Here is a 12,615-nt window from a genome sequence, read left to right as displayed (position 1 = left end):
TCAAAGTTCTGATGAAGGGCTTTATCCCAAAACATGAATGTGTCTGTTCGCTCCATGGATGTTGACAGACCTTCGGTGTGTTTTCAGCATTTCCTGTTTGATTTCAACACTGAAAGTGCTGGTCGTCCTCTTTATTCACTCTCAGCTGAAGATTTTCATAACAATATATAATTAAAAAACAAATCACCTTGACATCTTGATAAGTTTTGACAATCAATTTAATTTATATTTGCACAGCAATGTAAGTAATACAATGAAGCTGGAAGAATACATACATTTGTATGATTCTATAAAAATAAGCAGAGTTGTGAGACTCTTAATATACAGCAGGTGGAGCAACCCCCCCACACCCTCACAAGTTTGCAGTTTTATTCTGCGCTATTCCCTTTAGTTTGGCATAGCTAAACTGAAAACTGCTTTAATACTTTTATAGTATGACTTATTTTAATTCACTTATGATTCTCAATTTTAACATTTTCTCCAATGATACTGATTTTGTTTGGATGGTTCAGCATAGGATCATTGTTATTGCCAGACTCTACCCCAGGCATTTGCACTTGCACCATTCTGAAATAGATACCGTTTCTCTGCATTAATTCCTTATGACTCCCCTCCTCCACCACCGTGCCCTTGTCGATGACGATTATTTTCTGTGCTTTTTTCATGGTGCTCAAACGATGCGCTACAATCAGGATGGTGCAGCGTTTCTTCAACTTGAACAGCTCTTGCTGGATCTAAAACAGTGAATAGATTTTTAATCCATGCCAACAACTAGTATTTGCTTATGCTACAAAGCACGTTCAAAATGTGACAATTTGAATTCCTCTTTTGAAAATGCTTATCAATTGCCAGCACAATCAATATTGTGAATCCGTAATGGAAGATGTTGACGCGGTAAATTAGCATAGAAATTTCTAAATTGCAAAGAATAACCAAAGGGCCATTTTACTAAATTTATTTAAGCAATAATATACAACCATTTGTAATAAACTAGGAAACTAAAGCTGCCTGAGAAAAATGTCTACCTGCTTGGCTATTCTTGGTTCCCAGTACAGCACCTTACAATAGAAATAGAATCAATTATTCAGAATTGATAATTGGTGCCCTCATCATTGTGTTGAAGCTTGACTAATAATGTCGAGTTGTCTTGAGAAGAATAACCTATTTCAGTATGGGATATACTAAAACTCCTGGAATTCCCTCCCTAACTGCACTGTGGGAGTACCTGCACCACACAGACTGCAGCGGTTCAAGAAGGCGGCTCACCACCACCTTCTTAAGGGCAATTTTGTGCATCCCCTCCCCTTTTGCCACACCATTGGCAGCCGTGCCTTCAACTGCCAGGCTCTGGAATTCCTTCCCTAAAACTCTCTCTTCCTTTAAGACTCTCCTTAAAACCCACCTCTTCAACCAATCTTTTGGTCACCCCCTGTTATCTCCTTTGGGTTATAATCCATTTTTTTCCTGATGCTTCTGTGAAGCGCCTTGGGGATGTTTTTACTACATTAAAATGCTAGATAAATATAAGTAGTTGCTGGTCAGTTCTAATCATTCCTGGGTCAGCATGTGTCTTCCTTGCGTTTATTTGTGAAGTACCGTGGGACTTTTCTTTACATTAATGGTGATATACAAGTACAACTTATTAATAATGAGTGTCATGTTTGCTTACATTATATTCAGTTTCTCCATCCAGTGCACTTGTAGCTTCATCCAGTAGTAAAACCCGAGGGTCACGAACCAACGCACGAGCTATGGCTACTCTTTGCTTCTGACCGCCAGACAGCTGTGTGCCTTTCTCTCCAGTCTCTGATTAAAGCAGGCAGAAAGATGTTTAGAAGATCTTACACTAAGGCCCGGAATTTGCAGTCAACGGCGAAGGAAAGGGGTTTGCTGCTGTCCCCGAGGAAAGCTCACGATCTCTGCGGCGAGAATTTTGCCTTTTTTGACGCGTAAGTGATTTCAGTGCAATATAATGGGGAATCCCTAACGCGATCTGCGGTGACGTCAACAAGCTGTTTAAGCAGCCAATCACATTACAGAATTTTCACAGACAGGGAAGCAGGAAATGAGAACCTGCTTTTATCTGGACTTTTAAAAAATGTTACAGAGAGCAAAACAAAGATTGGGGCTCTCACATGGGGATAAGGTAGAACCTGAAATAAATAGGAACAAACTTTTAAAAAATATTAAACAATATTTTTAAAGTTTCTTAAAAACTGTAATTTTTATCATAATGGAGAAATTTGACACTCCACAAAATTAAAATTAGTTTTTCAGGACCATAACATTTGTTTAGCAGTCAATACACTGTTAAATCCCCAGTTACACTTAGTCCAATAAGGCCTAACATTTAATGAGGTACTTAACAGCGATATTACCACAGAAAAGCCCAAGTTTTTGTCAGTTTCACTGATTTTACTGAGTGCCAGCTATGGTGGTGGTTGTGGGGGGGGGCGGAGGGGGGATGGTGGGGTGGGGGACGGTCCACAGCACAGCCAGTGTCTGAGTAGTGAACGACGGACCGCAACTTCAGGATTTCCGCGTTTGGATGCACATGCGCTACATCCTGAAGTTACAGTCACTTTCAAAGAACAACAACAACTTGTATTTATATATCACCTTTAACGCAGTAAAACGTCCCAAGGCACTGCACAGGAGTATTAAAAGACAAACAATTTGACACCGAGCCACATAAGGAGAAATTAGCGCAGGTGACCAAAAGCTTGGTCAAAGATGTAGGTTTTAAGGAGCATCTTAAAGGAGGTGGGAGAGAGAAAACAGGGAACTACAGACCGATTAGCCTAACACCAGTAGTAGGGAGAATGCTAGAGTCTATTATAAAGGATGTGATAACAGGACACTTAGAAAATATCAATGGGATTAGACAAAGTCAACATGGATTTATGAAAGGGAAATCCTGTTTGATAAACCTACTGGAGTTTTTTGAGGATGTAACTGGTAGAATAGATAAGGGAGAACCAGTGGGTGTGGTGTATTTGGATTTCCAGAAGGCCTTTGATAAAGTCCCACATAAGAGGTTACTGTGCAAAATTAAAGCACATGGGATTGGGGGTAATATACTGGCATGGATTGAAAATTGGTTACCAGACAGGAAACAGAGAGTAGGAATAAATGGGTCTTTTTCGGGGTGGCAGGCGGTGACTAGTGGGGTACCGCAGGGATCGGTGCTTGGGCCCCAGCTATTCACAATATATATCAATGATTTGGATGAGGGAACCACATGTAATATTTCCAAGTTTGCTGATGACACAAAATTAGGTGGGATTGTGTGTTGTGAGGAGGATGCAAAGAGGCTTCAAGGCAATTTAGACAAGTTGAGTGAGTGGGCAAATACATGGCAGATGCCGTATAACGTGGATAAATGTGAAGTTATCCACTTCGGTAGGAAAAACAGAAAGGCGGTGATAGATTGAGAAATGTTGATGTACAAAGGGACCTGGGTGTCCTTGTACACCAGTCACTGAAAGCAAACATGCAGGTGCAGCAAGCAGTTAGGAAGGCAAATGGTATGTTGGCCTTCATTGCAAGAGGATTTGAGTACAGGAGCAAGGATGTCTTACTACAGTTATACAGGGCCTTGGTGAGACCACACCTGGAGTACTGTGTGCAGTTTTAGTCGCCTTACCTAAGAAAGGATATACTTGCCATAGAGGGAGTGCAGCGAAGGTTCACCAGAATGATTCCTGGGATGGCAGGACTGTCGTATGAGGAGAGATTGGGTTGACTAGGCCTGTATTCACTGGAGTTTAGAAGAATGAGAGGGGATCTCATTGAAACGAATAAAATTCTGACAGGGCTAGACAGACTGGATGCAGGGAGGATGTTTCCCCTAGATGGGGGGTCTAGAACGAGGAGGCACAGTCTCAAGATACGGGGTAGGACATTTAGGACTGAGATGAGGAGAAATTTCTTCACTCAGAGGGTGGTGAACCTGTGGAATTCTCTACCATAGAAGGCTGTGGAGGCCAAGTCACTGAATATATTCAAGAAAGAGATAGGTAGATTTCGAGACACAAAAGGCATCAAGGGGTATGGGGAGAGAGCGGGAATATAGAGAATCAGCCATGATTATATTAAATGGCGGAGCAGGCTCGAAGGGCTGAATGGCCGACTCCTGCTCCTATTTTTCTATGTTTCTTTGGAAGAAAGAGAGGTAGCGAGGCAGAGAGGTTTAGACAAGGAATTCCAGAGCTTAGGGCCTAGGCAACAGAAGGCACAGCCACCAATTGTTGAGCGATTATAATCAGGGATGCTCAAGAGGGCGGAATTAGAGGAGCGCAGATATCTCGGGAGGGGGGGGGTGGTTGTGGGGTTGAAGGAGATTACAGAGATAGGGAGGGGCGAGGCCATGGAGGGATTTCAAAACAAGGATGAGAATTTTGAAATTGAGGCGCTGCTTAACCGGGAGCCAATGTAGGTCAGCGAGCACAGGGGTGATGGGCGAACGGGACTTGGTGTGAGTTAAGACACGGGCAGCTGAGTTTTGGATCACCTCCAAGTTTTACGTAGGGTAGAATGTGGGAGGCGAGCCAGGAGTGCGTTGGAATAGTCAAGTCTAGAGGTAACAAAGGCATGGATGAGAGTTTCAGCAACAGATGAGCTGAGGCAAGGGCGGAGACGGACGATGTTACGGAGGTGGAAATAGGCGGTCTTAGTTATGCTGTGGATATGTGGTCGGAAACTCATTTCAGGGTCAAATATGACACAAGGTTGTGAACAGTCTGGTTCAGCCTCAGACAGTTGTTAGGGAGAGGAATGGAGTCAGTGGCTAGGGAACGGAGTTTGTGGCATGGACCAAAAACAATGGCATCGGTCTTCCCAATATTTAATTGGAGAAAATTTCTGCTCATCCAGAACTGGATATCGGACAGGCAGTCTGACAATTTAGAGACCGTGGAGGGGTCGAGGGAAGAGGTAGTGAGGTAGAGCTGGGTGTCGTCAGCGTACATGTGGAAACTGACGCTGTGTTTTCGGATGATGTCGCCGAGGGGCAGCATGTAGATGAGAAATAGGAGGGTGCCAAGGATAGATCCTTGGGGGACACCAGAGGTAACGATGCGGGAGCGGGAAGAGAAGCCGTTGCAGGTGATTCTCTGGGTACGATTAGATAGATAAGAATGGAACCAGGCGAGTGCAGTCCCACCCAGCTGGATGACGGTGGAGAGGCATTGGAGAAGGATGGAGTCGTCAGCCATGTCAAAGGCTGTAGACAAGTCAAGAAGGATGAAGAGGAATAGTTTACAGTCACAAAGTCATTTGTTACTTTGATGAGAGCCGTTTCGGTATTCTGGCAAGGGCGGGAACCTGATTGGAGGGATTTAAACATTACACCCAAAGAGGTCATGATGGCGAACGCTGTTAGTTCGTCATTATTACCCACTGCAGATTCCGGACATAAGGTGATTTCCCCTGTACAGATTTGTTCCAATCATCAGGTCCACAGCAATGTAGTATCGTTCAGATTACATAAGTACATAAAAAATAGGAGCAGGAGTAGGCCATTTCGAGCCTGCTCCGCCATTCAATGAGATCATGGCTGATCTTCTACCTCATCTCCACTTTCCTGAACTATCCCCATATCACTTGATTCCCTTAATATCCAAAAATCTATCGATCTCTGTCTTGAATATACTCAACAACTGAGCCTCCACAGCCCTCTGGGGCAGAGAATTCCAAAGATTCACCACCCTCTGAGTGAAGAAATTTCTCCTCATCTCAGTCCTAAATGGCCGACCCCTTATTCTGAGACTGTGACCCCTGGTTCTAGACTCCCCAGCCAGGGGAAACATCCTCCCTGCATCTACCCTGTCAAGCCCTGTAAGAATTTTGTATGTTTCAATGAGATCACCTCTCATTCTTCTAAACTCTAGAGAATATAGGCCTAGTCTACTCAATCTCTCCTCATAGGACAATCCCCCCCATCCCAGGAACCAGTCTGGTGAACCTCTGTTGCACTCCCTCTATGGCAAGTATATCCTTCCTTAGGTAAGGAATCCAAAACTGTACACAATACTCCAGGTGTGGTCTCACCAGGGCCCTATATAATTGCAGTAAGACGTCTTTACTCTTATACTCAAATCCTCTTGTAATAAAGGCCAACATACCATTTGCTTTCCTAATTGCTCGCTGTACCTGCATGTTAACTTTCAGTGATTCGTGTACAAGGACACCCAGGTCCCTCTGAACACCAACATTTCCCAATCTCTCACCATTTAAAAAATACTCTGCTTTTCTATTTTTCCTACCAAAGTGGATAACTTCACATTTCTCCACATTATATTCCATTTGCCATGTTCTTGTCCACTCACTTAGCCTGTCTATATCCCCTTGAAGCCTCCTTGCATCCTCCTCACAACTTACATTCCCACCCAGCTTTGTATCATCAGCAAACTTGGATATATTACATTTGGTCCCCTCATCCAAATCATTGATATAGATTGTGAATAGCTGAGGCCCAAGCACTGATCCTTGCAGTACCCCACTAGTTACAGCCTGCCAACCAGAAAATGACCCGTTTATTCCTACTCTGTTTTCTGTCCGTTAACCAATCCTCAATCCATGCTCGTATATTACCCCAATCCCATGAGCCCTAATTTTGTTTAATTACCAGAGGGATTTTCTTTCTCTAACTTTCTCCCCCCTGCTTTTGAAGAGTGACTAATCCCGAAGGTCCAGGAGCACTGGTAATGCTTCAGTGACTCATGAAAATGTCATTCTTCACAATAAGCCTGCTCAATAAGCATTTCCAAGAACTACACTATCCTACTTTATTTGATGTACTGTGTCCTCCAGTTACTGAGAAAACATGGCTGCCAAAAAAGATTTTGTTCAATTTAATTAGTTCCTTGCTACTTTTATTGGTAGCAATTTACTGATTGCTGACTCTTAATGTGCAGTGTCAGCCGTGGTTCAGTGGGTAGCACACTCGCCTCTGAATCAGAAGGTTGTGAGTTCAAGTCTCCCTCCGGAGTCTTGAGCACAAAAATCTAGCCTGACACTCCACTGCAGTACTGAGGGAGCGCTGCACTGTTGAAGGTCCCGACTTTCGGATGAGACATTAAACCAAAGCCCCGTCTGCTCTCTCAGGTGAATGTAAAAGATCCCGTGGCACTATTTCGAAGAAGAGCAGGGGAGTTCTCCCCGGTGTCCTGGCCAATATTTCCCTCAACATCACTAAAAAACAGATGATCTGGTCATTATCACATTGCTGTTTGTGGGACCTTGCTGTGCGCAAATTGGACTTGCACAGCAAGCTCTCACAATGTGCCGTGTTTCTACAGTACAACAGTGACTACACTTCAAAAAGTACTTCATTGGCTGTAAAGCGCTTTGGGACTCTGGTGGTCGTGAAAGGTGATATAGAAATGCAAGTCTTTCTTTTTTTGATTGGTAATTTTCATACTTCCTTAATACGTCTTAATTCCCATCCTATTTAATTATGATTTGTTGCTGTTTTATGAATCAAATGTGAGCCAATCAGTTGCAAGCGTGGTACATAAATTTGCATATGTGACAAAGTAGACATGAGCTTGACATTTAAAAAGATTTATACAGATTTTGCTTGTCTCATACCGTGACACTTTACAGTCTGTATCACCAATAACACTATGCATGGATCATGTTAGCAGAAGGTATATGATGCTTATTTGTGGGTTGCACAGTTCAGGTATTTTAATACTAACCTCAGCCTGAAAGCTATGAAATACATAAAAGCATAGGTGTGTGCAAGAGATGAGCAGGTCTGGGTTTGCCATTGCTCGAAGAATGAAATGCACAGTGGAAAAAATGGAATAACTGTTGTTCCACCATACCTGGGATGGCAGGAATGACGTATGAGGAGAGATTGGGTCGACTGGGCTTGTACTCGCTGGAGTTTAGAAGAATGAGAGGGGATCTCATTGAAACTTATAAAATTCTGACAGGACTGGACAGACTAGATGCAGGAAGGATGTTCCCAATGGTCGGGGAGTCCAGAACCAGGGGTCACAGTCTAAGGATAAGGGGTAAGCAATTTAGGACAAAAATGAGGAGGAATTTTTTCACCCAGAGAGTGGTGAACCTGTGGAATTCTCTACCACAGAAGGCAGTAGAGACCAATTCATTAAATATATTCAAGAAGGAGTTGGATATATTTCTTAAGGCTAAAGGGATCAAGGGATATGGGGAGAAGGCAGGGACCGGGTACTGAATTTGGATGATCAGCCATGATCTCATTGAATGGTGGAGCAGGCTCGAGGGGCCGAATGGCCTACTCCTGCTCCTATCTTCTATGTTTCTATATTATGTCTCTATATTTCACAGACTGCTGCTTAGGGTTTTTTTTAAAGAGGTGAGGGTTTTGTTACAAATTTGATAGCTCAAGACTATTTTACTTTATAACAGTTATTCTCTCCAGCAGTGGTATCAACACCTGTAATCAGAGTTTTACCTGTATTGTAGCCATCTTTCTGTTCAGTGATAAACTCATGTGCATTAGCTGTCACACAAGCCTGCACTATTAATTCCAGGGAACATTTCTGGAGGCCGTAGGAGATATTTTTCTGTATTGAACGGGCAAATAACACCGGCTCCTGACCAACCATAGCAATCTTGAAGAAGAATTAAAAGAAAACATGTTTCATTAAAATATTATGTACAAAGCTACAATACACTGAGGGGAAATGGGAAGGTTATATAAATGGGTTTACATAAATGGCGATAGATTAAAATAATATCCTTTCATCCCTAGGATGTAGACTTGAGATTTTACATTTTTTCCTTGCACATCAGAAATTCCTCTTGGTAACCAACCTAACCAGCCTTCAGTGCTGAGGACTGTACCAGGTATGACTTTGCCATGATCTTTGCAGCAGTGACAACTGCTTGATTTCCCCAGCATCTCAGCTTCATCACTGTTGGATGTTTACAAACTCCAGGTAGTTTGAGTATCTCCATGGCAGTGCAAGTTCGCAGTGTATCACTTGCACTGTGCTGGTAGGGCTTACGTTTCTGCTTCTGCTTCCCCACACGTCTCAGACATGCAATCGGAAACAGCAAAGGATGAAGATTAAGGAGGCGACGTCATCCTGTAGGCCCTAGCTCACTTCCTAATGGTCAACTGAAGAATGCCACTGACACAAGCTGAGATGCAGTTAAATGCCTGCTCTGTCTAATCGAGAATAGAGAAACGGCCAGAGTGAAACCAATGCTATCACTGTGTTACCAGAAAATGCTCTTATCAATCATACACGAATTGAGGCCTCATTCCTTCCTGGGGAGGGGGTGGTAATTTTAAGGTGTAAAAGAGGCGGTAGCTGTAACTGCTGGGCAGCTGGAGTACCCGCCTGAGTCAAGGCGAGGCCCTTTTAATATGCACATCAGGGTCCCATGGCGTACATATTTTAGGACTCAACTAGGCGAGACAAGCACCATGCACAGGCCACCCAGTTACAGATGGCAGTCCGGCCGAACAGGAGCACAGAAGGAAAGTTCTCATTTATTTTTGTGGAGCCAGGGGAACCAGAAGTGCTTTTCTGGGCTCCACAGAAACAACCTGGGCTGCTGTCACACCAAATGTCCCATCCCGCCCCACCCTCCTTCACCCAGTCCTACCTTTTCTTGTGCCCTGAGGATGGCCGAGCCCCCGATATTCTGGCAGCCAGCAGGCTGCCCTGAGGTGCTTGTTTTCCACCTGCTGGGGATTTGTTAAGGAAGTACCAGGCCTCCTAGCTGGCGTTTGACTTCCCGATCGCCAAAGTCCCACCCACAGAGTGCATTTTTGACATTTAAAAGTGAGACAAGTCAGTAAAAAAAAAACTCATCTTGCTGAATACGATTAGTCTGCAAATATTTTCGACCCGAATTTCCAGATTACACATCAAACCTCTACCTGAGCCAACAGACTCGATATTAATGAAAACTCCACTGGGCTGTTGGTCAGCTCTGCTGCCTTTTCACATTATACCTGCTGTGAAGGTTCACCTTTAAATCATAACCTGATGGTTCTCTCATTTTTTCTCGAAGACATTGAAACTAAACCATGCGACATTGGCCTATGTAAGGTTAGGTGTTTGTCTGGAAATTTGCTTTGATTTATTTTAGTAGAGACAGTAACCTAATTCAAACAAATGAGGTAATGTCTGCATTAAAATGCCACGTAAACTTGTCCGGCATTTGCCTGCTAAAATCACCAACAGTAATTTCTAGGCTCTGGTATAAAATAATAAATGACACATTGGATCTTTAAAGATTCAGTAACCAAGTTCTAACATTAACCTGGGAGTGAAGGTACTTATAATCATATTCTTGAACTGGCCGATCATCCAGTAGAATTTCACCAGCCTGTGGGTTGTAGAAATTCTCCATCAGCTGTACACAAGAGCTCTTCCCGCTCCCAGAAGCACCCACCAGAGCTGTTACTTCACCAGGACATAGTGTGAAAGATATATTCTGTAAAAACAACGTACATTCGATTCTTGTTTACCAAAAAAGAAACAAAGTTAAGAGCTCTAAATTGTTAACCATTTTTAGCCACATGCACTAATTTTAGAAGAAAAAACCTCACACACAATCCAGGTAAATAGTGGATATTTACTGAACAAACATCCCCCACCGTTCAGTAACCAAGGAAGTAAAACACTTACAAATCAACACACACACTCTGCTTTCCGTCTCACCAATTTACCAAGAAATGCACAAAAGGTTAAATTTCACATTCATTCACCATGTTAATATGAGGATTGCGATCACAGGCTTAATGACGACATTTATTATTCACTTTTTGTTTACTAATCAGAAATGCAACTGTGGCCACATTTCGCCACATGTGGCCAGTAGCCAGTAGCTAACGTATTGGGCAACACTGTTCTACGCTGGCTCCTTCGGATAGGAAGACTTGTGAAAGGGCAACCTGTAACCTGCTGGGACTTCAGGTAAGCCTGTTTCATTATATTGGGTGCAGCAGGGCTGAACTGGGCGGGTTGGTGGAGGCCGTACGACTACTGTTTCTGACAGCTGGCCTAAATGTCTCCCTGAATTTGCACTGCTACAGGCCCTTAACCTGCAGCAGCACACAGCTTCCTGCGAAAGAGTGACCATTCCCAGCCCCATCTAACGCTCACCCGACAGATATATAGGTGGATTTAGTGAAATCTAAGTTGGGTGCTGTTACGTCCGTGTGTAATTGAGACACGGACTGCAGGAGTTGGTTATAACAGGTGTTTACTGAGTGGAGACAAAACTGGAACTATTATACAAAGTTACTACACAGGCTTATATACAGGGGTGGTCACTACTGGTACTGCAGTATACAGGGGCTGCAGAATATAGTTCCTTCTTCAAAGTACATACACTACAATTCCTCCCCTTTTAGCTAAACAGTACATAACATTCAATTAATAATTAAATAACATATTTACAATTACAGTTGCTATATACATTAGCTGAAGTTAAGCAATTATAAATTCAGTCTTTGAGGAGGCTTCCTGATTCTGTCTGGATAACGCCTCTTTGGGGTATCAGGTTCTTCTGGCAAAGTTGATTCGGGATCAACGTCGTTGTTTGGTTCGTCTGCTTCCAATATCACCGATTCTGAGGTAGATGCAATTGGTACTTCAGTTTCATCACCAGGTGTATCGGATCGTGGTGTGGATTTGACGTTTTCCAGTGACTCTAGAATCTGGTCAGCATGGCATCTTACAATGCTCTCTCCAACGTCCACGGTATACATTAGAGGTCCTTGCCGTGTGCAGATCGTTCCTGGCTGCCATTTCTCTGTGCGGTAGTCCCGGGCCAAAACTGGTTGACCTATCTTAAAACTCCTGGTCGGCCTTTCATTCATATTCTGAAACTGCCTGTTCTCCACATCTCTTCTGATGTTTGGCTTAACCAAATCCAAGCGGCATCGTAGTCTTCGATTGAAGAACATCATGGCTGGAGTTTGGTTGGTAACCGCATGTGTCGCATTCCGGTAGGCAAACAAGAAGTTATCCACCTTGTGTTGTAGGGGTATGTCTTCATTACACATTGCCTTGATAGCCTTCTTGAATGTTTGAACGAACCTCTCAGCCAATCCATTGGTGGCTGGATGATATGGGGCGGATGTTTAATGCTTAACACCATTGTTCTTTAAGAACCTCCGGAACTCTTCAGACACAAACTGTGGTCCATTGTCGGAGCAAATCTGTTCAGGCAGCCCATTTCTGGCGAATATGGTTCGTAAGACTGTGATAGTTTTTTCTGTGGTGGTTGAGGACATTTTTATTACCTCTGGCCACTTTGAATGTGCATCCACCGCAATTAAAAACATCGAGTCCATAAATGGACCAGCAAAATCAATGTGCACCCTTTGCCATGGAGATGAGGGCCACTCCCATGGATGTAGAGGGGCTTGTGGTGGGGCGTTTTGGACCTTCTGGCATCCTGTACAGCTCTTGGTCATCTCTTCGATTTCTCTATCGATTCCCGGCCACCACACAAACGCTCTGGCTAAGTTCTTCATTTTTACCCCTCCCAGATGACCCTCATGAAGCTCATTGAGCACTCTATCCTTCAATTTGGGTGGAATTACTACTCTGGATCCACACATCAAGGATCCTCGGCACACTGACAGCTGTT

General features: G+C 43.5%; 1 protein-coding gene across 1 annotated transcript in view; it reads right to left on the bottom strand.

Moving 5' to 3' along the window:
• Positions 1 to 200: 200 nt before the first annotated feature.
• LOC147103519 (ABC-type oligopeptide transporter ABCB9-like) overlaps positions 201 to 12,615 on the bottom strand; it is an 80,849-nt gene continuing 68,434 nt past the window's right edge. Inside the window, exons 8-11 of the mRNA XM_086011888.1 lie at positions 10,276 to 10,449; positions 8,450 to 8,609; positions 1,670 to 1,806; positions 201 to 734 (exon numbers count right to left, since the gene is read on the bottom strand). Coding sequence (XP_085868014.1) covers positions 450 to 734; positions 1,670 to 1,806; positions 8,450 to 8,609; positions 10,276 to 10,449 — 756 coding nt within the window. The 3' untranslated portion in view covers positions 201 to 449. The remainder of the gene's footprint in view (positions 735 to 1,669; positions 1,807 to 8,449; positions 8,610 to 10,275; positions 10,450 to 12,615) is intronic.

The sequence above is a fragment of the Somniosus microcephalus genome, chromosome 19 (genome assembly GCF_052327205.1).
Source record: "Somniosus microcephalus isolate GS21.2 chromosome 19, FLI_Smic_1.0, whole genome shotgun sequence".
In the NCBI taxonomy this organism is placed as follows: domain Eukaryota; kingdom Metazoa; phylum Chordata; class Chondrichthyes; order Squaliformes; family Somniosidae; genus Somniosus; species Somniosus microcephalus.
This window is presented reverse-complemented; position numbering and strand designations above follow the sequence as displayed.